At 39.7% G+C, this 24,003-nt stretch overlaps 1 protein-coding gene, 2 non-coding genes and 1 pseudogene across 3 annotated transcripts; 3 read left to right on the top strand and 1 right to left on the bottom strand.

Moving 5' to 3' along the window:
- Positions 1–171: 171 nt before the first annotated feature.
- On the bottom strand, positions 172–11,243 carry LOC135514919 (glycosyltransferase 8 domain-containing protein 2-like; annotated as a pseudogene).
- LOC135514918 (ankyrin repeat domain-containing protein 16-like) lies at positions 8,698–15,404 on the top strand. The gene is made up of 7 exons (XM_064938641.1): positions 8,698–9,119; positions 11,114–11,334; positions 11,448–11,490; positions 11,672–11,780; positions 11,994–12,155; positions 12,257–12,335; positions 14,757–15,404. Exons 1-7 carry the CDS (start codon positions 8,785–8,787, stop codon positions 14,909–14,911), a joined length of 1,104 nt encoding a protein of 367 aa, XP_064794713.1. The 5' UTR covers positions 8,698–8,784; the 3' UTR covers positions 14,912–15,404.
- On the top strand, positions 9,711–9,809 carry trnay-gua (transfer RNA tyrosine (anticodon GUA)). Its single transcript has 2 exons — positions 9,711–9,747; positions 9,774–9,809. It is a non-coding gene; the product is annotated as a tRNA-Tyr (tRNA).
- trnay-gua (transfer RNA tyrosine (anticodon GUA)) lies at positions 10,197–10,284 on the top strand. The gene is given in 2 exon segments: positions 10,197–10,233; positions 10,249–10,284. It is a non-coding gene; the product is annotated as a tRNA-Tyr (tRNA).
- Positions 15,405–24,003: the final 8,599 nt, after the last annotated feature.

Raw genomic sequence — 24,003 nt, 5'->3', positions numbered from 1 at the left:
ATGACTGTAAATGTGTTACTATCTAACTGAGGCGGTTATGGAGTGTTGACTTCCTGTCACGAGAACCATTAAATGTTTCCGAAAAGGTAATCTCTCACCTGTGGTGTCTTTTTACCTGTCATTTCTGTTCTTTTTTAGCCCATAGTCAGCAAATTCAGAATTTCCACAGTCAAATCTCCAGCTTTTTATTTAGGAAAAGGCTTTAAGAGATCACATTGAGTTTCAAGTCAAAACAACCAATACAATTATGCTCACTCATCTCACAACGACCATATACATTTTTGATTCTGTCCCTGTCTAGCTTGGAGTTCTTGAAGACGTTTTGATAGGAACCCTCAAAGAAATACCATCTCAAAAGATGTTAAAACAGCAATAGGACTTATTATCAGAAAGAGGCCTCCACAATATTTACTGTTCACAGTCTGAAATGACCCTACACAACCTCTGTTCAACATCCCTCAGATTTTACCCTCAGGCCGTACCAACAAGAATTTCCTGGTGGGGTCTGGGATGAACCACTTCTCCCACCATCCAGGTGGACACAAGGGTAGTCCCAGGGCTTGAAGCGGCTGTTCCAATGCAACAGGTGTGCCCCCTGGAGGAAGGTCTCAGAGTTGCGGGCGTCTGGGCTCCAGCCTAAAGGAAAAGAGAACAGAATACACAGTAAATCAGCCTCTCGAGGTAGCTCTATCCTACATTATGACACCCAAGCCTGTGTACCAGACCCATATCTCTGTACATGGCTCTGCTGTGCTATGTATGAGGTGTGGTGATGTCATCAAGGTGAGGTGATCTCACCCAGGTGTCGGACGTGCCACAGAGGATCGATGATTGCGTATTTGTCATGGAACACGGTCAGCATAGGAGGAGTACGCCACGCCCCCTGCCATGGCACTGCTGTATATGTTTTCCCTAGGGGAGGAGGGCATCAACGTAGAACATTTTACATTTAATTTCCCTTATGATTTTCAAATGAAACAGAATTAATGTTTTCATAGGAATATCTGTTTATTATTGTTATAGACAGCAGGGTTAATTACTTATGGATTCATTTTGTCTTAGGTCAGTTTGGTGGTTATGTGGAAAGATATGATCACAAGTCAAGCATACTTCTCTACTCACTTTTAGTTCTCCTGAAACTATTTCTCCAGCTGTTTGGTGATCTTCTGTTTCTTCCACTCTCCAATGTCGGCCACAAACACCCCAGGGTTAAAGGAGGAGTCGCTGGGGTTGATCCCCAGGTCTCTCACTTCCTGTAGCCCAGGAAGCCCATGTACATTGTCTGGGAGACAGGTTCATTAGGGAAGGAATTTGATTTGGATTCAGACAAACTGATCAAGTTTATTCAGCATTGAGATCTATGAGACTGCTTGTCGGGTTGTTATTTTAGAAGATAAGAGTATCTTCTAGGCTAGGTGTAGGATAAACTCAAGTTCAATATATTGTCCTTTACCAAGATTGATTGTAATAGAGTTACCGCCGATCTTATTTTGGCAAAAAAAATGCCCTCTTGTGCAAAAAAAAAAAGACACTACCCTGCATGCCCCTGCTGCACACCATCTCGTGGGTGGAGGGCAGGTCCCAGTCTGTGCCGAAGGCAGCAGCATGGCCTTTCTCCAGCTTGGTATGGTACAAGTCCTTGATGTCACTTGTCGTTACTGAATGTAAGTACTGAAAATGCAGACAGCCATTTATCTCAACTACAGCTCAAGACAAAACTGGACTGAATGGCACAAAGATAAGGACACATCTGTACCTTGCACAATAACATCACCCTCTTGTGGCTGATATCAAGGAGCAGCAAGTAAAAGCGTACAAAGTTCAGCTGCAAAACAATCAAAACAGGGACTTTAGGGACAGTGACAGTGGTTAGGTTATAATTAGTTCCTATGTGGGTGCGTGTGTGAGTGTATGTGTGTATTCACTGGGTGCAGCAGGTCTGGAGGAGTCTGGTTTCCCTTTCAAAACAATGGGGTTGAACTCCAGAAGCTTACACCCCTTCAGCTTGGTCTTCTCTATGTACTGTCTATGAAAACGCACATGAATATAATGACAGTTCAACTCACGCCATTTTAAAGTAATTTCTCAGTTGTCCTTTGAGGCCTTTATTGAAACAATTCAGATAATCAATTAAAACATCCTGGGTTGGTACTAGGAACTGAAATTGCTACAAATCACACAGTGACAATGGAAGGGGGAGAGATGTGTGAAACACCTTGTCAGCTTGATGGAATCACGAAGAGTGACAATGTAGAAAAATACACTGGCATTTGTGTTGCTATAGATGCTGTTGATGGTTGCCATGGCACCGCCCATTTGTTCCTCCGCAGCACAGATGACCACTGGGATGTCATCCTCTCCGTCCGCAGCCTTCTCCACAGGAACTTTTGGCACACGGTCTGGGTCCTTCCTGGTTTTTGTGAGGGAAGTACAATCCGTTTGGGCTTGGTCAAGTTTGACCTAGATAGTTTGTGTGTATGCATTGACATCTAGGCTACGTGTGCCTTTAAAAATATATATATATTTTGTAGTTCTGTCCTTGAGCTGTTGTCTATTGATATTCTGCATTATGTCATTCTGTATTATGTTTCATGTTTCGTGTGGACCCCAGGAACAGTACTGTAGCTGCTGCTTTTGTAACAGCTACTGGGGATCCTAATAAAATAGTCTATTTTTCTATCTATTTTTAAAAGCTTTTACAATTATTTAAATTGCTAAGTAATTTGCCCCCTAAGAGCTATCCCATAAGAGGCAAAGGAAATGCTTATTTTTTAAATCAACAAGCATTCATAGCCTCATGCCAACTGCTGTTCTTGGCAGGTTCTAGTGCTGCCAAGTCGTAGTTCCCTTCTCAAGCCGAGACGGGCCTCTGAACAGCTAACTGTACAGGAGTAGACACACTATGAGAACCAGCATCATGAGCAGGATATGGTTTACTGTGACACAGCAGAGAGAGAGAGGGAGAGAAAGGGACCATTCAATAAAGTCAGATGCAAGGGAACTGAAGCAGAAGTCCTTCCAAACTGGATCAGTTTTACTTAAGCACAGTTTCCACTGTAATGCTGTCACCTCTTAGCCAATCATGGCAGATCACATATTGCTGAGATACTCAAAACATGGCTCTCATTGTCTTTTACGACTCATCCTCCAGGTGGCATGACTAATTCTACCTAATAAAATAGTTATACCTGCCCTTCTCTTCCTATCCACCCACCTCAACCATGTGTCAGCTGTAGTCAGCCTGAGTGGCATCAATCTTGTGCTGACACGTTCACCCCTGGATGACCTAAACTGTCTGCCTCAACAATAACAAATAAAGTCATTAATATATTGCTTCACTTCTGGCAATGATTAAAAACCAGGCTACCCGCTGTACTCTGTGCCAAAAATCAACTGTTTGTGTTTGAGTAAAGGCATCTGTTAAAGTAAAGAATAGACTGAATAAAATAAGGGTGTAAAACAAGGCACAACTGTTGTGGAAACTAATTAAAAATCCTTGAATGGTTGCATCAAGTATTGAATGTGAAGAACAGATGACAGACGAGGAAATGGGACTATTTTACAGGCCTGCCTTCCTGGTTACCTCAGTGTTGAGGAACATTTGGGATTAGAGAGCGAGAGAGAGAGAGACAAACATAATTTATGGAGGTGTTGGAAGCGTTACAACTCAGCTGAGGCAAAGTATACTCCAGAGGAATCTGGGGAGGGTTGTGCTTTTACCATCTCTGCCACAGCCACCATGTTTACAAGAGTATTTACATGCAATGTTTTATTACTCATTTAATATATATATGAAAAAGTAATGTCAAAACTTAATTACAGGGGCAATCCTGTGGTCACTCACTTTTCCTCAAAAGAGCCATTGTTCATGTTTCTCACAGACACATCTGAAAAGACAGAGAGAACCCCAGAGAGCAGTGAGATTCAAAGGCAGACAGACACTAAGACAAATAGACAAATAGTAAGTGAGTGAGGGACTGCAATATTCCTTGGCATTGGTGCACAGTTGAGGATCGGGAAGGGTGTCTTCACAGACATAAATCCTTCCCAGAGGTGCTCCAGAACAAGATCTGGCAGTCCTCTCAGAAAGTCACAGTCCTCACCACAAATCAAATCAAATTTTATTTGTGCTTCCGGCGCCGACAGAGATGGCCGCCTCGCTTCGCGTTCCTAGGAAACTATGCAGTTTTTTTTACGTGTTATTTCTTACATTAGTACCCCAGATCATCTTAGGTTTCATTACATACAGTCGAGAAGAACTACTGAATATAAGATCAGCGTCAACTCACCATCAGTACGACCAAGAATATGTTTTTCGCGACGCGGATCCTGTGTTCTGCCTTACAAACAGGACAACGGAATGGATCGCATGCAGCGACCCCAAAAAAACGACTCCAAAGAGGAGGGAAACGAGGCGGTCTTCTGGTCAGACTCCGGAGACGGGCACACCGTGCACCACTCCCTAGCATTCTTCTTGCCAATGTCCAGTCTCTTTACAACAAGGCTGATGAAATCCGAGCAAGGGTAGCATTCCAGAGGGACATCAGAGACTAACGTTCTGTGCTTCACGTAAACATGGCTCACTGGACAGACGCTATCCGAAGCGGTGCAGCCAACGGGTTTCTCCACGCATCGCGCCGACAGAAACAAACACCTTTCTGGTAAGAAGAGGGGTGGGGGCGTATTCCTTATGGCTAACGAGACATGGTGCGATGAAAGAAACATACAGGAACTCAAATCCTTCTGTTCACCTGATTTAGAATTCCTCACAATCAAATGTAGACCGCATTATCTACCAAGAGAATTCTCTTCGATTATAATCACAGCCGTATATATCCCCCCCCCCCCAAGCAGACACGTCGATGGCTCTGAACGAACTTTATTTAACTCTTTGCAAACTGGAAACCATTTATCCGTAGGCTGCATTCATTGTTGCTGGGGATTTTAACAAGGCTAATCTGAAAACAAGACTCCCTAAATTTTATCAGCATATCGATTGCGCAACCAGGGGTGGAAAAACCTTGGATCACTGTTACTCTAACTTCCGCAACGCATATAAGGCCCTGCCCCGCCCCCCTTTCAGAAAAGCTGACCACGACTCCATTTTGCTGATCCCTGCCTACAGACAGAAACTGAAACAAGAAGCTCCCACGCTGAGGTCTGTCCAACGCTGGTCCAACCAAGCTGACTCCACACTCCAAGACTGGGACATGTTTCACATTGCGTCAGACAACAACATTGACGAATACGCTGATTCGGTGTGCGAGTTCATTAGAACGTGCGTTGAAGATGTTGTTCCCATAGCAACGATTAAAACATTCCCTAACCAGAAACCGTGGATTGATGGCAGCATTCGCTTGAAACTGAAAGCACGAACCACTGCTTTTAATCAGGGCAAGGTGTCTGGTAACATGACCGAATACAAACAGTGCAGCTATTCCCTCCGCAAGGCTATCAAACAAGCTAAGCGTCAGTACAGCTGTTAAACACAGGAAAACCCCCCTGACAAACATACCTCCAAATCAACACGAATCAACATGAATAGTTTAATATTGGGCTTCACATTAGCCTGAGTAGGCGAGGTACCCTAATGGGTACTGGTAAACAAACCAGTACCCATCAGGGTACCTTGCCTATCCACAGGAGGCACTTAGGAAGAGTCATAAGAACATAGGCCTAATGATTGGCTGCAGATGAGGAGGCAAAAGACGGAGTACTTCGGGCAGAGTGAAATGTGATTTGGGGTACAGTTAACAAAAACGAATGTTGAGACCAACTGGTTTATAATATTAAATAATTTAGTGGGTGCTTATATTGTCCTATTTCACACATGTAAAAGTGTTTATTATACACATGTGTGTATTGGGAGATTGGAGATGTTTTTTTGCATATCCCAACTCCCCCTGAGACACCCTTAAAGAGTGGGGTCACTATTGTCCACTGCCCCTGGAACAATTAGGGTTAAGTGCCTTTCTCAACAGCACATGGACCAATTTATCACCTTGTCAGCTCAGAGATTTGAACAAGCAACCTTTCGTTTACTGGCTCAATGCTCTAATCGCCAGGCTACCTGCACCCTAGTCTGTTTCCACTGAAACATGTGCTGATGGAAATAAAGATCCTGCAACATTATCATGTTTATGCTATGAGGATCACATACACTACTGGGATTGTCTACACACCGCAATTGTCTACACACCGCAACTGCAGAACTGGACAGACATGAGAATTGCATGTCATGACTGTTGTACCTGGTCACTCTCTATATTACTTTATCAGTATGGTAAATGTATACTGTAGCCCAAGGTGTTGGCTAATACAGTTATATCTAATGTAGTATGCAGTACATATTGCACTGTTTCTCTGTGTGATATACATGGCACACTAAGGGCCTGGTGAATCAGCACGCATGTGGATCTGGTTTTCAAGAGACTCTTGGTGCTTCCTTCCTAGTGGCATTTTTGAGTAAGCTTTAGTCAGCCTCTGGAGAGAGACACTCTCGATATCCCTCTATTTGTTATGCTTAAATCCTAACTCTCTGGACATTGATGTCTCTCCGTCTCTCTCACCCACTGTCTCTTTTGGATGTAATGTGTAAGTAAACAGTAGAGAGTTGAGGTGTAAACTACTCTATAAACAATCTATAAAAGTGACATGACAAGCTGTGTTGTTTTTGGTGCTGGATAAACTAACAAAAACTAGTTCAGCTGTGAGATCATCATACTGTACTCTTCTGCCCATTTTCAGAGAAAATACTTCCACTCCATTGATGTCAGATATACAGATTATTTCTTAGTTCAGACTTTTCACACATGCTGCAGACAGATTCTCTGGGCAAGTTCTCCTCTGTAGTAAGCATTACTATCCAAGACTGAGCCAGTATAAACGACTTGGTAATGTTTTTTAGTGGTTGTAAAATATCCATTAGGTGAAGTGTTTTGCACCCTTATTCAACATAAACATACAAATGGTGACTGAGTTGGGATTGTGTTCATTTGTTTTTTAGGGGTTCCAGACTATTTGCAGTGTTCTCTACACACGTGCTCTTTGGGTCAACTTTCTCTAAATTAATCCAAACTAATCTCAATAATAAATGTACAGAGATGGACAGGCATAAATATGGCTTAATCAGGAGTTTACAAGATGAAGTTGTTTTTAATAGCCTCCTGTATGTGAGATTTAAAACATGTAGAAGAACTAGGGAATCCTCATTAAACAAATATTTTACTATCTGTTCTGGTAAATGAAATGCACAGTTTCTTCACAAAAGTGAACCGTCATTCAAGGTGTCAAAGAAGTCAGTGCCAACTGTTATTTTGCACTCAGCCTCTGCTACCCCACATGAAGAAAACCATAGTCTGGCTTCATAACCACACAGGCTACCTCAATTATGATAAGGAAACATAAAGTGAGCTCAAGGAAACATAAAGTGAGTAGCCTAGTTGCTGCCATGTTGCACACCTTTTTCATGGAAAGCATATGTTGTTTTTTTTTCATTATGGGCAACTACTTAGGATATCCAACCCAGAAAATACAGTAGCCTTACATTGGTTGGTTTATGTAACAATTGCACAAATGAAAATTTTTAAATATCAGATGAACCTATAGCAATCTACTCAATGCATCACACGTAGATTATGATAATGATTAAAAAAAATATGAATATTACCTTCTTAAAAAGGGGTGTGTCTACTTTTCTAGCTTTAGAGCAATGCAAGCTATGTACAACAACGCACACAATCAAAGCAAAACTCTAAATTCAACAATGTGTCATAAAATAAATGAATTTACCAGGAAAAAGTGCCACAATTATTCTCAACGCTTAACTATCCACCGGTCTCTGCACATGGTCTTGAATAAATGCTACAAAGAGAAGCTACTTCACCCACTCAACTTTACATATTTTTTTTTCTTCTTCAGGGAGTTCTTTCTAATCTTGTTCACCCTTGGAAAGCTCCGCGGGTGCCACATGCCTTGTTGATAATTCCTGAGATTGCGGCCACATGCCTTGTTGATAATTCCTGAGATTGCGGCCACATGCCTTCTTGTAGATAATTACTGAGATTGCTGCCACATGCCTTCTTGTAGATAATTACTGAGATTGCGGCCACATGCCTTCTTGTAGATAATTACTGAGATTGCGTTGCACTCGACAATAGCAACTGTGCTTCCTAAATTATTTATCATAGGATGCATGTAGCTTTATAGCTTACCTTTACATGTTTTAGCCTATCGTAAAAAGAAAAGTAGATGTTTGGCCTACAATTTAATAACTGTACTTATATAGGCCTACATAATTTTTGGCAACTACCATTGCAAGCAGAAGTTATTATTTACCATGTCTAAATCAGTTAAATGTAATACACCTCAACCTATGCATTATCATTCAATATAAGTTATTTTGAGAGTAATGAATATCAAAAACTACAACCCCCAGTGCACAATTCTGCTACAGCCTACTGGACGATCAGAGTGTATTACCCAATTTCTTGCAGGAACATGCTGCAAGCTATTTTAGCCCATAACCTATGGTAGAACAGTGTTGTCCATTGCTTTAACGTATTATTGTCAGGTATTAAGATCACATTTCCTGCCTTTTGCGTTTTTAAGGTAAAAAAGTAGAGTAGAACTCAATTGAAATGTGTAGGTTTTTGGTTGACCAACAATTTAACCTACTTGTCACCATTTAAGAGCTTCTTGTCACCCAAGCTTCTGATCAGAAACAGCATCAAGCTAATTTAGCAGTTTAAACGGTGTCAAATAGTTAATTTTAATACATGTTCAATGGATGATGAGAACGCATTTAAATATTTCATCAAGCTTACCCAGAATGGCGAATTGTGCACACTTAAAAAAGAACTTGGTGGCAACATTGTTGCACATTATGTCAACAAAAAACATTTCGGGAAATCGGGTGATACATTGTTGCATTATGCCGCCCGTCATGGCCACTTGGACGTTGTGCAATTTTTAGTAAAAGAGATTGGGATGGACATAGAGCTTTACAATACCGACTACAAAAGAGCTCTGCATGAAGCTGCGTCCATGGGACAGCGGGAGTGTTTGAGCTATCTGCTCACTGAAGGAGCCATAGTTGACTGCTTAAAAAAGGCTGATTGGTGAGACATACATTAACACGCAAGCCATGTGTAAACATTAAGACAACGTTATGCTATATGTCTCTTTTTACAAAAAGAGGTATTAAAAAACACATTTATGTCGACGCATTTTATCCCCTTCGATAGCTCAGTTGATAGAGCGGAGGACTGTAGAGGCCAAATGCTGAAATCCTTAGGTCGCTGGTTCAAATCCGGCTCGAAGGAAAATATTTTCGTCGGCCTATGTCATATCAATTCCAAGTTTTTTCGTTATCTGCATAAATGCTCACTCGCTAACTCTCCTCAACAATGCATTACAATATCAATCAAAAATCAAATGTCAAATGCCTTTTGTGCGTGTGTGTCATGTATACCAAATAACAAATAAGTTGTTCTAAGATTCAATTAAAGTTCTGGTTTCAATTGATTGTATAGGTACTGATTAATTGAATGACCAGAATCAAATTCATTAGAGACCAAATGGAAGCAACCGTCCGAAACGGGGAAGTACTACCAGAATTTTGAGAGGCTTGTTTTTTTTCAGTTGCAAAACGTTTTGCTACCTTGTGCACTAACGAATACGATCCTGCTTTTTCTGAATATGTACATCTCCCTTCGATAGCTCAGTTGGTAGAGCGGAGGACTGTAGAGGCTAAATGCTGACTAAATGCTGAAATCCTTAGGTCGCTGGTTCAAATCCGGCTCGAAGGAAAATATTTTCGTCGGCCTATCTCATATCAATTCCAAGTTTTTTTGTTATCTGCATAAATGCTCACTCGCTAACTCTCCTCAACAATGCATTACAATATCAATCAAAAATCAAATGTCAAATGCCTTTTGTGCGTGTGTGTCATGTATACCAAATAACAAATAAGTTGTTCTAAGATTCAATTAAAGTTCTGGTTTCAATTGATTATATAGGTACTGATTAATTGAATGACCAGAATCAAATTCATTAGAGACCAAATGGAAGCAACCGTCCGAAACGGGGAAGTACTACCAGAATTTTGAGAGGCTTGTTTTTTTTCAGTTGCAAAACGTTTTGCTACCTTGTGCACTAACGAATACGATCCTGCTTTTTCTGAATACGTACATCTCCCTTCGATAGCTCAGTTGGTAGAGCGGAGGACTGTAGAGGCTAAATGCTGAAATCCTTAGGTCGCTGGTTCAAATCCGGCTCGAAGGAAACTATTTTCGTCGGCACATGTCATATCAATTCCAAGTTTTTTCGTTATCTGCATAAATGCTTACTCGCTAACTCTCCTCAACAATGCAATAGAATATCAATCAAAAATCAAATGCCAAGTCCAAAAAATAATAATACAAAGTAATAAAACTCCTTGTGAGATGTATACAATAGAATAAATAGTATGATTTATAAAATAATATATGTCCAATTATGATGACTGTTGTATAAGTAGTAAAGTGAGATGTAACTTGGTATAGCAGTTTAAATAAGAGTAATAATAACTAGTAACAGCAGTGGTGACCTTGTGTGCATGTGTGTCATGTATACCAAATAACAAATAAGTTGTTCTAAGATTCAATTAAAGTTCTGGTTTCAATTGATTATATAGGTACTGATTAATTGAATGACCAGCGTCAAATTCATTAGAGACCAAATGGAAGCAACCGGCCGAAACAGGGAAGGACTGCCAGAATTTGGAGAGGATTGTTTTTTTTTCAGTTCAGTTGGTAGAGTGAAGGACTGTAGAGGCTTACTGCTGAGATCCTTAGGTCGCTGGTTCAAATCCAGCTCGAAGGACCTATTTTAATAGGTCCATGTAATATCACCGTGCCTGCGTTGTATACCATTATCAACACACTACTATGAATATAACAAATCATTAAATACTACACAAAATTGGGGTGGGAGGGTGAGTAAAAATAAAATAAATATTCATTGTAATTGCCTTTGTGACCCAATAAAAACATTTGTTCACCGAAAAATAACCTCACAAAATGCAAGATATGTGCAAATCTGGTCCACCATCGTGACCCACCTTTACTTTCAGGACCCCTCTGATGATGGCCTGCACCCGGAGGAACCTGGGTGTGATCCAGGAACTGCTGTCCCACAAGGCCGATCCCACGCTGAAGAACAAGGACGGCTGGAACTCCTTCCACATCGCCTGCAGGGAGGGAGACCCAGCAGTCATACAGCACCTCCTACTGGCCAACCCAGAAGTCTGGAGTACAGAGAGCAAGACTCTGAGGACTCCTCTGCACACTGCAGGTAATCACTGTGCTAACAAATCAGACATGTCACAGGTCTGGACATATTCACAGGTGTTTTGAACAATATGCATAAAACAATTCTGGTTCATTACCTATTCTCTGTTCCTACAGCGATGCATGGCTGTGAAGAAGTGGTCAGCATCTTGGTACAGAGGTGTGTGTGTCAATGTTTGTCTGTGTGTGAGAGGATGTATGAATTAGGATAGTCTCTCAGAGGATTTGTATACTTATGAGAAGGCATGCTAGAGTGTCAGTGTTGTTACTCTGTGTTAATGTGATCATGTGTAAGTGTGTGTGGGTGTAGTGCTAACTGACCCTCACTTCTCTGTTTGCAGGTGTGGTTATGTTCCGGATGGCAGGGACAGCTGTGGGGTCACTCCCTTTATGGACGCAGTGAGGAACGGACACATATCTGTGGCCAAGCTACTGCTAGAGAAGCACCAGGTACACTGGAGACTGGAGGAAAATAACATTTCCATCTATCAAAACATATCTGAGATAAATGAAATTTGCACCAAAATATCAACTTGTCTGTATCTCACTTAAATTCCACCATAGTCCCATTGGGAAAATTAATCCACCTCAACCACTCCAGTACCTCTGGACATTGAATAAGATACTGACCTGTATATACTTGTATTCTCGTGTGTCACACAGGCCTCTCCGACTGCAGCAGACATCCTCGGGGCCCAGCCGGTGCACCAGGTTGCAGTCACAGCCCAGGAGGAGGCGCTAGAGTTCCTAGTGAGGGATCTCGGAGTGGACGTGAACCAGACAGCCACTGACATGCAGCTCACTTCCCTGCACTACGCTGCCAAGGTGAGCTCTATTCTGTAAACATCTATTATCAGGCCTATCCTGTACATAAAGACAAATTGTGTGCATAATAATATATCATGCCTGATATTTTATATTTTCAGGAGGGCCACACAAGCACAATCAAAACACTCCTCACATTAGGAGCAGACCTTCACGTCAGGGACAAAAGGGGAAGAACAGGTACTGTAGAGAAATAGTTCCCAAACTGTGGGGCGAGGGTTCGGCACGGGTACCCCTCCCCCAAAAGGATATTATTACATTTTTTTTTTTAAAGGAACTCAATCTGGCTTTAAACTGAAACGTTTAATAGTAGAATGCACAAGATGTAATTTCAAAATTGGGAAGTGCATCATGTCCCTCTTGTCATGTTAGTCTTCGCATACCATAGGGAGCTATTTGTAACTTGTCAAAATGACCAAATCAACTAGCCCATGTCAGCTAACGTTTTTTAAATGTATTTGTCACATGAATACACATTAAACATGGGAAAATGTATAGAATTGCAAGACAATTTGCTTTAAGACTGCAAAGTTTCTTTGCACCCCATGACAAAATGTGTAGAATTGCACGAAATAAGCTTTAAACCTGCAAAATTCTCTCCACCAACAAGAGGGGTGTGAACAGTTTGTATCATGAACAGTGCTTGTGCAGGGGTGGCGCGGGATGTTTCCCAATGCTGGAAGAGTGAAAAAGTTTGGGAACCCCTGTGTAGAGGCTAAATGCTGTATAATTCTACATTATGATAATTGCACTTTGCTTGTAGCAATACACTTTAATTAAAACAACTGCTTGCAGGCCAAATCTGAATTTGTGCAACAAGAAAAACTGGAAATGTAAGTTTACATAATACAGGGAACAGGATGCGTTCAATTACATAACTTCTGTCTAGTATCAAGTGTTCTGCACTAGACCCAATTCTCAAACCACTCTATTTAAAAACATTTTTTACCTTTATTTAAATAAGCAAGTCAGTCAAGAACAAATTCTTATTTCAATGACGGCCTAGGAACAGTGGATTAACTGCCTTGTACAGGGGAAGAACGACAGATTTTAACCTTATCAGCTTGGGGATTTGCTCTTGCAACCTTTCGGTTATTGGTCAAACGCTCCAACCACTAGGCTACCTGCTGCACCATATAGTCACAAGTACAGTTGATCTTGAATGCAGGTCATTGAATCCTGTCCTCGGGCACCCTGTGTTAGGGGTCATCACAGGTCCAATAAGTTGGACCCGTTCCAAAATGGATCTGGGGCTTTCCCACCCGACCTGATATGCATAAAGTAATTTTCAAAAATCCTGTTCAGATCAGAGAGTAGAAAGAGCGGGAGAAAGAAACCTCAGACTGGGCGCTGCCAGCTCCATCAATAAAAAAGTGATATTGGCGAAATGATCCACATTTAGGCCCTACGTGTCCTTAAAAACTGCCTATAACAAATTACAAAACAAATCTGTGTTATGTTTCGAAGGGTAGCATATTCAAAACTTCATAGCCTATTGTTTCATTGGTTTTTACTGTCCTCAAACATTAACTGTCCAACTCCCCATTTAACTGTTGGAGATTTGAGCGCTAAATGCATCAGGGCATTGCATGCATACAGGCCTAGACGTCCACTGTATGATATTATAAAACATCTATATAAAGGAAGAAAAGCTTGGGCCTAGCCCAAGAGAGTAAGATAGAGGTATGCTGTTGCCATGTTCCCAACACCGACATGCATGTCTTTATACTCGTCAGGTGGAACTTAATTTGGCAAAAAAACAACACTTGTGTCATATTTAAAGAACTGGTTTAAACCTTAACAAACGTTTTGAACAGACTAGGCCTATATTGTAGCAACTACCCATCAAATGACAGCAATAGGCTAAAGCTATTTATTTTACAACAGGCCTACTTTTAACCTCTGTTAAACTAAATACGGAGTACAAAGTCAAAAAAGACAGTTAACTTAATTTAGCCAACAAAAATGTCTCAACATAATGAAACAAAACACTTTTTGCATATTTAAAGAACTGGTTTAGATTCCTAAACAGGCCTACAAAAATAATGATATACAATAATAATAATAAATATGAAAATAAATTTAAAAAACCTGAATAGCGAGTTGCACTCAGTCCATTTGGCCAAGCCAACTCACTTCTTATCTTTGTCCACTACAATATTAAAACTTGTCCCTGAGGACATTCCCCTTGTCACCTTCTTTTCACTATGCTATTTCTCCTCTAACTTTCATTTTACTTTAATGAAAAAGGCCTCCATTTTATCAATCAACAGTAGCCTAGTTCAAGGCTCCTTTCACGTGTGAGGTGAGCAGGGGTAACCAGTTTCCGCTGGACATAAGCTACAAGCTCATTCAGTTCTCATCACCTCACACACATTAAATTAGCAGAGGATGGATCCACCCGAGACCCGTGGCAATTATATCAGACTCGACCCAGATCTGAGAACAAAATTTGGGTTCTGGGTTGGGTCTCTGAATTTTGGGTCTGTTGGACCCATTAAGACCTCTACCCTGTGTGTGCAATGTGCAGATCTCTGCGCCAGCAAGTATCTGACATTGATTAATTAATCTACTGCCTGTGTCTCTCTGTGCTTCCCCCAGCTCTTCATATGGCGTGTATAGGGCAGCATGCAGAAGCGGTCAGGACACTCCTACAGCTGGGGCTAGTAGACGTGGTGGATGCTTCGGGCTCCACTGCTCAACAGCTTGCCAAAAAACCTGATGTGCTCAGAGTGTTTGAATGTGATTTGACATAAACTTCTGTCTGAATGGAGAATCAATAAATGATGGACATTAATGGTATTCTGGATGGCAGAATAATAACTTCATATAATTTCTTTCTGTGTGGATTTTGTGGATGGGGATTAAACAACACAGTGCCTTCAGAAAGTATTCACACTATTTTACTTTTTCCACATTTTGTCGTGTTAAAACGTGGGATTAATAAAATGAAAAAAAACAATGGATATATCTTGAGTAGATAAGTAATCAACTCCCTGTGTCAATACATGTTAGAATCACATTTGTCACCAATTACAGCTGTGAGTCATTCTGGGTACGTTTCTAAGAGCTTTGCACACCTGGATTGTACAATATTTGGACATTATTATTTTTTAAATTCTCTGTCAAGTTGATTGTTGATCATTGCTGGACAGCCATTTTCAAGTCTTGCCATATATTTCCTAGACGATTTAAGTCAAAACTGTAACCAGGCCACTCAGGAACATTAAATGTTGTCTTGGTGAGCAACTCCAGTGTATATTTGGCCTTGTATTTTAGGTTATTATCCTGCTGAAAGTTGAATTTGTCTCCCAGTGTCTGTTGGAAAGCAGACTGAACCAGGTTTTCCTCTAGGATTTTTCCTGTGTTTAGCTCTATTCCGTTTCTTTTTATCCTAAAAAAACTAGCATACCCATAACATGATGCAACCACCACCATGCTTGAAAATATGAAGAGTGGTAGTAAGTGAAGGTTGTGTTGGATTTGCCCCAAACATTACACTTTTTATTCAGGACAAAAATAACAATACAAAGTAATAAAACTCCTTGTGAGATGTATACAATCGAATAAATAGTATGATTTATAAAATAATATATGTCCAATTATGATGACTGTTGTATAAATAGTAAAGTGAGATGTAACTTGGTATAGCAGTTTAAATAAGAGTAATAATAACTAGTAACAGCAGTGGTGACCTTGTGTGCGTGTGTGTCATGTATACCAAATAACAAATACGTTGTTCTAAGATTCAATTAAAGTTCTGGTTTCAATTGATTATATAGGTACTGATTAATTGAATGACCAGAGTCAAATTCATTAGAGACCAAATGGCAGCAACCGGCCGAAACGGGGAAGGACTACCAGAATTTGGAGAGGCTTGTTTTTTGTCAGTTGCTAAACGTTTTGCTACCTTGTGCACGAACGAATACGATCCTGCTTTTTCTGAATATGTACATCTCCCTTCGATAGCTCAGTTGGTAGAGCGGAGGACTGTAGAGGCTAAATGCTGAAATCCTTATGTCGCTGTTTCAAATCCGGCTCGAATGAAAATATTTTCGTCGGCCCGTGTCATATAAATTCCAAGTACCTTCGTTATCTGCATAAATGCTTACTCGCAAACTAGTGAGATGTAACTTGGTATAGCATATTAAATAAGAGTAATAATAACTAGTAACAGCAGTGGTGACCTTGTGTGCGTGTGTGTCATGTATACCAAATAACAAATAAGTTGTTCTAAGATTCAAATAAAGTTCTGGTTTCAATTGATTATATAGGTACTGATTAATTGAATGACCAGAGTCAAATTCATTAGAGACCTTGTGTGCGTGTGTGTCATGTATACCAAATAACAAATAAGTTGTTCTAAGATTCCAATAAAGTTCTGGTTTCAATTGATTATATAGGTACTGATTAATTGAATGACCAGAGTCAAATTCATTAGAGACCTTGTGTGCGTGTGTGCCATGTATACCAAATAACAAATAAGTTGTTCTAAGATTCAATTAAAGTTCTGGTTTCAATTGATTATATTGGTACTGATTAATTGAATGACCAGAGTCAAATTCATAAGAGACCAAATGGAAGCAACCGGCCGAAACGGGGAAGGACTACCAGAATTCGGAGAGGCTTGTTTTTTTGTCAGTTGCTAAACGTTTTGCTACCTTGTGCACTAACGAATACGATCCTGCTTTGTCTGAATACGTACATCTCCCTTCGATAGCTCAGTTGTAAGACCGGAGGACTGTAGATGCTAAATACTGAAATCAAATGGAAGCAACCGGCCGAAACGAAGAAGGACTACCAGAATTTGGAGAGGCTTGTTTTTTGTCAGTTGCTAAACGTTTTGCTACCTTGTGCACTAACGAATACGATTCTGATTTTTACGAAGACATACAGCTCCCTTCGATAGCTCAGTTGGTGGAGCGGAGGACTGTAGAGGCTAAATGCTGAAATCCTTAGGTCGCTGGTTCAAATCCGGCTCGAAGGAAAATATTTTCGTCGGCCCATGTCATATCAATTCCAAGTTCTTTCGTTAAATGCTTACTCGCAAACTCTCCTCAACAATGCATTACAATATCAATCTAAAATCAAATGCCAAGTGCAAAAATAACAATACAAAGTAATAAAACTCCTTGTGAGATGTATACATTAGAATAAATATTATGATTTATAAAATAATATATGTCCAATTATGATGACTGTTGTATAAGTAGTAAAGTGAGATGTAACTTGGTATAGCAGTTTAAATAGAGTAATAATTACTAGTAACAGCAGTGGTGACCTTGTGTGCGTGTGTGTCATGTATACCAAATAACAAATAAGTTGTTCTAAGATTCAATTAAAGTTCTGGTTTCAATTGATTATATAGGTACTGATTAATTGAATGACCAGAGTCAAATTCATAAGAGACCAAATGGAAGCAACCGGCCGAAACGGGGAAGGACTACCAGAATTTGGAGAGGCTTGTTTTTTGTCAGTTGCTAAACGTTTTGCTACCTTGTGCACTAACGAATACGATCCTGCTTTTTCTGAATACGTATATTTCCCTTCGATAGCTCAGTTGTAAGACCGGAGGACTGTAGATGCTAAATACTGAAATCAAATGGAAGCAACCGGCCGAAACGGGAAGGACTACCAGAATTCGGAGAGGCTTGTTTTTGTCAGTTGCTAAACGTTTTGCTACCTTGTGCACTAATGAATACGATTCTGCTTTTTCTGAATATGTACATTTCCCTTCGATAGCTCAGTTGTAAGACCGGAGGACTGTAGATGCTAAATACTGAAATCAAATGGAAGCAACCGGCCGAAACGGGGAAGGACTACCAGAATTTGGAGAGGCTTGTCTTTTTGTCAGTTGCTAAACGTTTTGCTACCTTGTGCACTAATGAATACGATTCTGCTTTTTCTGAATACGTACATCTCCCTTCGACAGCTCAGTTGGTAGAGCGAAGGACTGTAGAGGCTAAATGCTGAAATCCTTAGGTCGCTGGTTCAAATCCGGCTCGAAGGAAAATATTTTCGTCGGCCCATGTCATATCAATTCCAAGTTCTTTCGTTAAATGCTTACTCGCAAACTCTCCTCAACAATGCATTACAATATCAATCTAAAATCAAATGCCAAGTGCAAAAATAACAATACAAAGTAATAAAACTCCTTGTGAGATGTATACAATAGAATAAATATTATGATTTATAAAATAATATATGTCCAATTATGATGACTGTTGTATAAGTAGTAAAGTGAGATGTAACTTGGTATAGCAGTTTAAATAGAGTAATAATTACTAGTAACAGCAGTGGTGACCTTGTGTGCGTGTGTGTCATGTTTTCCAAATAACAAATAAGTTGTTCTAAGATTCAATTAAAGTTCTGGTTTCAATTGATTATATAGGTACTGATTAATTGAATGACCAGAGTCAAATTCATAAGAGACCAAATGGAAGCAACCGGCCGAAACGGGGAAGGACTACCAGAATTTGGAGAGGCTTGTTTTTTGTCAGTTGCTAAACGTTTTGCTACCTTGTGCACTAACGAATACGATCCTGCTTTTTCTGAATACGTATATTTCCCTTCGATAGCTCAGTTGTAAGACCGGAGGACTGTAGATGCTAAATACTGAAATCAAATGGAAGCAACCGGCCGAAACGGGGAAGGACTACCAGAATTTGGAGAGGCTTGTCTTTTGTCAGTTGCTAAACGTTTTGCTACCTTGTGCACTAATGAATACGATTCTGCTTTTTCTGAATACGTACATCTCCCTTCGACAGCTCAGTTGGTAGAGCGGAGGACTGTAGAGGCTAAATGCTGAAATCCTTAGGTCGCTGGTTCAAATCCGGCTCGAAGGAAAATATTTTCGTCGGCCCATGTCATATCAATTCCAAGTTCTTTCGTTAAATGCTTACTCGCAAACTCTCCTCAACAATGCATTACAATATCAATCTAAAATCAAATGCCAAGTGCAAAAATAACAATACAAAGTAATAAAACTCCTTGTGAGATGTATACATTAGAATAAATATTATGATTTATAAAATAATATATGTCCAATTATGATGACTGTTGTATAAGTAGTAAAGTGAGATGTAACTTGGTATAGCAGTTTAAATAGAGTAATAATTACTAGTAACAGCAGTGGTGACCTTGTGTGCGTGTGTGTCATGTATACCAAATAACAAATAAGTTGTTCTAAGATTCAATTAAAGTTCTGGTTTCAATTGATTATATAGGTACTGATTAATTGAATGACCAGAGTCAAATTCATAAGAGACCAAATGGAAGCAACCGGCCGAAACGGGGAAGGACTACCAGAATTTGGAGAGGCTTTTTTTTGTCAGTTGCTAAACGTTTTGCTACCTTGTGCACTAACGAATACGATCCTGCTTTTTCTGAATACGTATATTTCCCTTCGATAGCTCAGTTGTAAGACCGGAGGACTGTAGATGCTAAATACTGAAATCAAATGGAAGCAACCGGCCGAAACGGGGAAGGACTACCAGAATTCGGAGAGGCTTGTTTTTTGTCAGTTGCTAAACGTTTTGCTACCTTGTGCACTAATGAATACGATTCTGCTTTTTCTGAATATGTACATTTCCCTTCGATAGCTCAGTTGTAAGACCGGAGGACTGTAGATGCTAAATACTGAAATCAAATGGAAGCAACCGGCCGAAACGGGAAGGACTACCAGAATTTGGAGAGGCTTGTCTTTTGTCAGTTGCTAAACGTTTTGCTACCTTGTGCACTAATGAATACGATTCTGCTTTTTCTGAATACGTACATCTCCCTTCGACAGCTCAGTTGGTAGAGCGAAGGACTGTAGAGGCTAAATGCTGAAATCCTTAGGTCGCTGGTTCAAATCCGGCTCGAAGGAAAATATTTTCGTCGGCCCATGTCATATCAATTCCAAGTTCTTTCGTTAAATGCTTACTCGCAAACTCTCCTCAACAATGCATTACAATATCAATCTAAAATCAAATGCCAAGTGCAAAAATAACAATACAAAGTAATAAAACTCCTTGTGAGATGTATACAATAGAATAAATATTATGATTTATAAAATAATATATGTCCAATTATGATGACTGTTGTATAAGTAGTAAAGTGAGATGTAACTTGGTATAGCAGTTTAAATAGAGTAATAATTACTAGTAACAGCAGTGGTGACCTTGTGTGCGTGTGTGTCATGTTTTCCAAATAACAAATAAGTTGTTCTAAGATTCAATTAAAGTTCTGGTTTCAATTGATTATATAGGTACTGATTAATTGAATGACCAGAGTCAAATTCATAAGAGACCAAATGGAAGCAACCGGCCGAAACGGGGAAGGACTACCAGAATTTGGAGAGGCTTGTTTTTTGTCAGTTGCTAAACGTTTTGCTACCTTGTGCACTAACGAATACGATCCTGCTTTTTCTGAATACGTATATTTCCCTTCGATAGCTCAGTTGTAAGACCGGAGGACTGTAGATGCTAAATACTGAAATCAAATGGAAGCAACCGGCCGAAACGGGGAAGGACTACCAGAATTTGGAGAGGCTTGTCTTTTTGTCAGTTGCTAAACGTTTTGCTACCTTGTGCACTAATGAATACGATTCTGCTTTTTCTGAATACGTACATCTCCCTTCGACAGCTCAGTTGGTAGAGCGGAGGACTGTAGAGGCTAAATGCTGAAATCCTTAGGTCGCTGGTTCAAATCCGGCTCGAAGGAAAATATTTTCGTCGGCCCATGTCATATCAATTCCAAGTTCTTTCGTTAAATGCTTACTCGCAAACTCTCCTCAACAATGCATTACAATATCAATCTAAAATCAAATGCCAAGTGCAAAAATAACAATACAAAGTAATAAAACTCCTTGTGAGATGTATACATTAGAATAAATATTATGATTTATAAAATAATATATGTCCAATTATGATGACTGTTGTATAAGTAGTAAAGTGAGATGTAACTTGGTATAGCAGTTTAAATAGAGTAATAATTACTAGTAACAGCAGTGGTGACCTTGTGTGCGTGTGTGTCATGTATACCAAATAACAAATAAGTTGTTCTAAGATTCAATTAAAGTTCTGGTTTCAATTGATTATATAGGTACTGATTAATTGAATGACCAGAGTCAAATTCATAAGAGACCAAATGTAAGCAACCGGCCGAAACGGGGAAGGACTACCAGAATTTGGAGAGGCTTTTGTCAGTTGCTAAACGTTTTGCTACCTTGTGCACTAACGAATACGATCCTGCTTTTTCTGAATACGTATATTTCCCTTCGATAGCTCAGTTGTAAGACCGGAGGACTGTAGATGCTAAATACTGAAATCAAATGGAAGCAACCGGCCGAAACGGGAAGGACTACCAGAATTTGGAGAGGCTTGTCTTTTTGTCAGTTGCTAAACGTTTTGCTACCTTGTGCACTAATGAATACGATTCTGCTTTTTCTGAATACGTACATCTCCCTTCGACAGCTCAGTTGGTAGAGCGGAGGACTGTAGAGGCTAAATGCTGAAATCCTTAGGTCGCTGGTTCAAATCCGGCTCGAAGGAAAATATTTTCGTCGGCCCATGTCATATCAATTCCAAGTTCTTTCGTTAAATGCTTACTCGCAAACTCTCCTCAACAATGCATTACAATATCAATCTAAAATCAAATGCCAAGTGCAAAAATAACAATACAAAGTAATAAAACTCCTTGTGAGATGTATACATTAGAATAAATATTATGATTTATAAAATAATATATGTCCAATTATGATGACTGTTGTATAAGTAGTAAAGTGAGATGTAACTTGGTATAGCAGTTTAAATAGAGTAATAATTACTAGTAACAGCAGTGGTGACCTTGTGTGCGTGTGTGTCATGTATACCAAATAACAAATAAGTTGTTCTAAGATTCAATTAAAGTTCTGGTTTCAATTGATTATATAGGTACTGATTAATTGAATGACCAGAGTCAAATTCATAAGAGACCAAATGGAAGCAACCGGCCGAAACGGGGAAGGACTACCAGAATTTGGAGAGGCTTTTGTCAGTTGCTAAACGTTTTGCTACCTTGTGCACTAACGAATACGATCCTGCTTTTTCTGAATACGTATATTTCCCTTCGATAGCTCAGTTGTAAGACCGGAGGACTGTAGATGCTAAATACTGAAATCAAATGGAAGCAACCGGCCGAAACGGGGAAGGACTACCAGAATTCGGAGAGGCTTGTTTTTTGTCAGTTGCTAAACGTTTTGCTACCTTGTGCACTAACGAATACGATCCTGCTTTTTCTGAATACGTATATTTCCCTTCGATAGCTCAGTTGTAAGACCGGAGGACTGTAGATGCTAAATACTGAAATCAAATGGAAGCAACCGGCCGAAACGGGAAGGACTACCAGAATTTGGAGAGGCTTGTTTTTTTGTCAGTTGCTAAACGTTTTGCTACCTTGTGCACTAATGAATACGATTCTGCTTTTTCTGAATACGTACATCTCCCTTCGACAGCTCAGTTGGTAGAGCGGAGGACTGTAGAGGCTAAATGCTGAAATCCTTAGGTCGCTGGTTCAAATCCGGCTCGAAGGAAAATATTTTCGTCGGCCCATGTCATATCAATTCCAAGTTCTTTCGTTAAATGCTTACTCGCAAACTCTCCTCAACAATGCATTACAATATCAATCTAAAATCAAATGCCAAGTGCAAAAATAACAATACAAAGTAATAAAACTCCTTGTGAGATGTATACATTAGAATAAATATTATGATTTATAAAATAATATATGTCCAATTATGATGACTGTTGTATAAGTAGTAAAGTGAGATGTAACTTGGTATAGCAGTTTAAATAGAGTAATAATTACTAGTAACAGCAGTGGTGACCTTGTGTGCGTGTGTGTCATGTATACCAAATAACAAATAAGTTGTTCTAAGATTCAATTAAAGTTCTGGTTTCAATTGATTATATAGGTACTGATTAATTGAATGACCAGAGTCAAATTCATAAGAGACCAAATGGAAGCAACCGGCCGAAACGGGGAAGGACTACCAGAATTTGGAGAGGCTTTTGTCAGTTGCTAAACGTTTTGCTACCTTGTGCACTAACGAATACGATCCTGCTTTTTCTGAATACGTATATTTCCCTTCGATAGCTCAGTTGTAAGACCGGAGGACTGTAGATGCTAAATACTGAAATCAAATGGAAGCAACCGGCCGAAACGGGGAAGGACTACCAGAATTTGGAGAGGCTTGTTTTTTTGTCAGTTGCTAAACGTTTTGCTACCTTGTGCACTAATGAATACGATTCTGCTTTTTCTGAATACGTACATCTCCCTTCGACAGCTCAGTTGGTAGAGCGGAGGACTGTAGAGGCTAAATGCTGAAATCCTTAGGTCGCTGGTTCAAATCCGGCTCGAAGGAAAATATTTTCGTCGGCCCATGTCATATCAATTCCAAGTTCTTTCGTTAAATGCTTACTCGCAAACTCTCCTCAACAATGCATTACAATATCAATCTAAAATCAAATGCCAAGTGCAAAAATAACAATACAAAGTAATAAAACTCCTTGTGAGATGTATACATTAGAATAAATATTATGATTTATAAAATAATATATGTCCAATTATGATGACTGTTGTATAAGTAGTAAAGTGAGATGTAACTTGGTATAGCAGTTTAAATAGAGTAATAATTACTAGTAACAGCAGTGGTGACCTTGTGTGCGTGTGTGTCATGTATACCAAATAACAAATAAGTTGTTCTAAGATTCAATTAAAGTTCTGGTTTCAATTGATTATATAGGTACTGATTAATTGAATGACCAGAGTCAAATTCATAAGAGACCAAATGGAAGCAACCGGCCGAAACGGGGAAGGACTACCAGAA

The sequence above is a fragment of the Oncorhynchus masou genome, chromosome 26 (assembly GCF_036934945.1).
Source record: "Oncorhynchus masou masou isolate Uvic2021 chromosome 26, UVic_Omas_1.1, whole genome shotgun sequence".
Classification (NCBI taxonomy): domain Eukaryota; kingdom Metazoa; phylum Chordata; class Actinopteri; order Salmoniformes; family Salmonidae; genus Oncorhynchus; species Oncorhynchus masou.
Note: the sequence above shows the minus strand (reverse complement) of the source record. Positions and strands in the feature narration are given on the sequence as shown.

Excerpts from the sequence above, each read along its gene's own strand:
- LOC135514918 (XM_064938641.1), top strand. The coding sequence starts at position 8,785 with ATGGATGATGAGAACGCATTTAAATATTTCATCAAGCTTACCCAGAAT. Across the intron at positions 11,335-11,447 it reads GACTCCTCTGCACACTGCAG|CGATGCATGGCTGTGAAGAA; the intron begins GTAATCACTGTG and ends CTGTTCCTACAG. Across the intron at positions 12,156-12,256 it reads CCCTGCACTACGCTGCCAAG|GAGGGCCACACAAGCACAAT; the intron begins GTGAGCTCTATT and ends TTATATTTTCAG.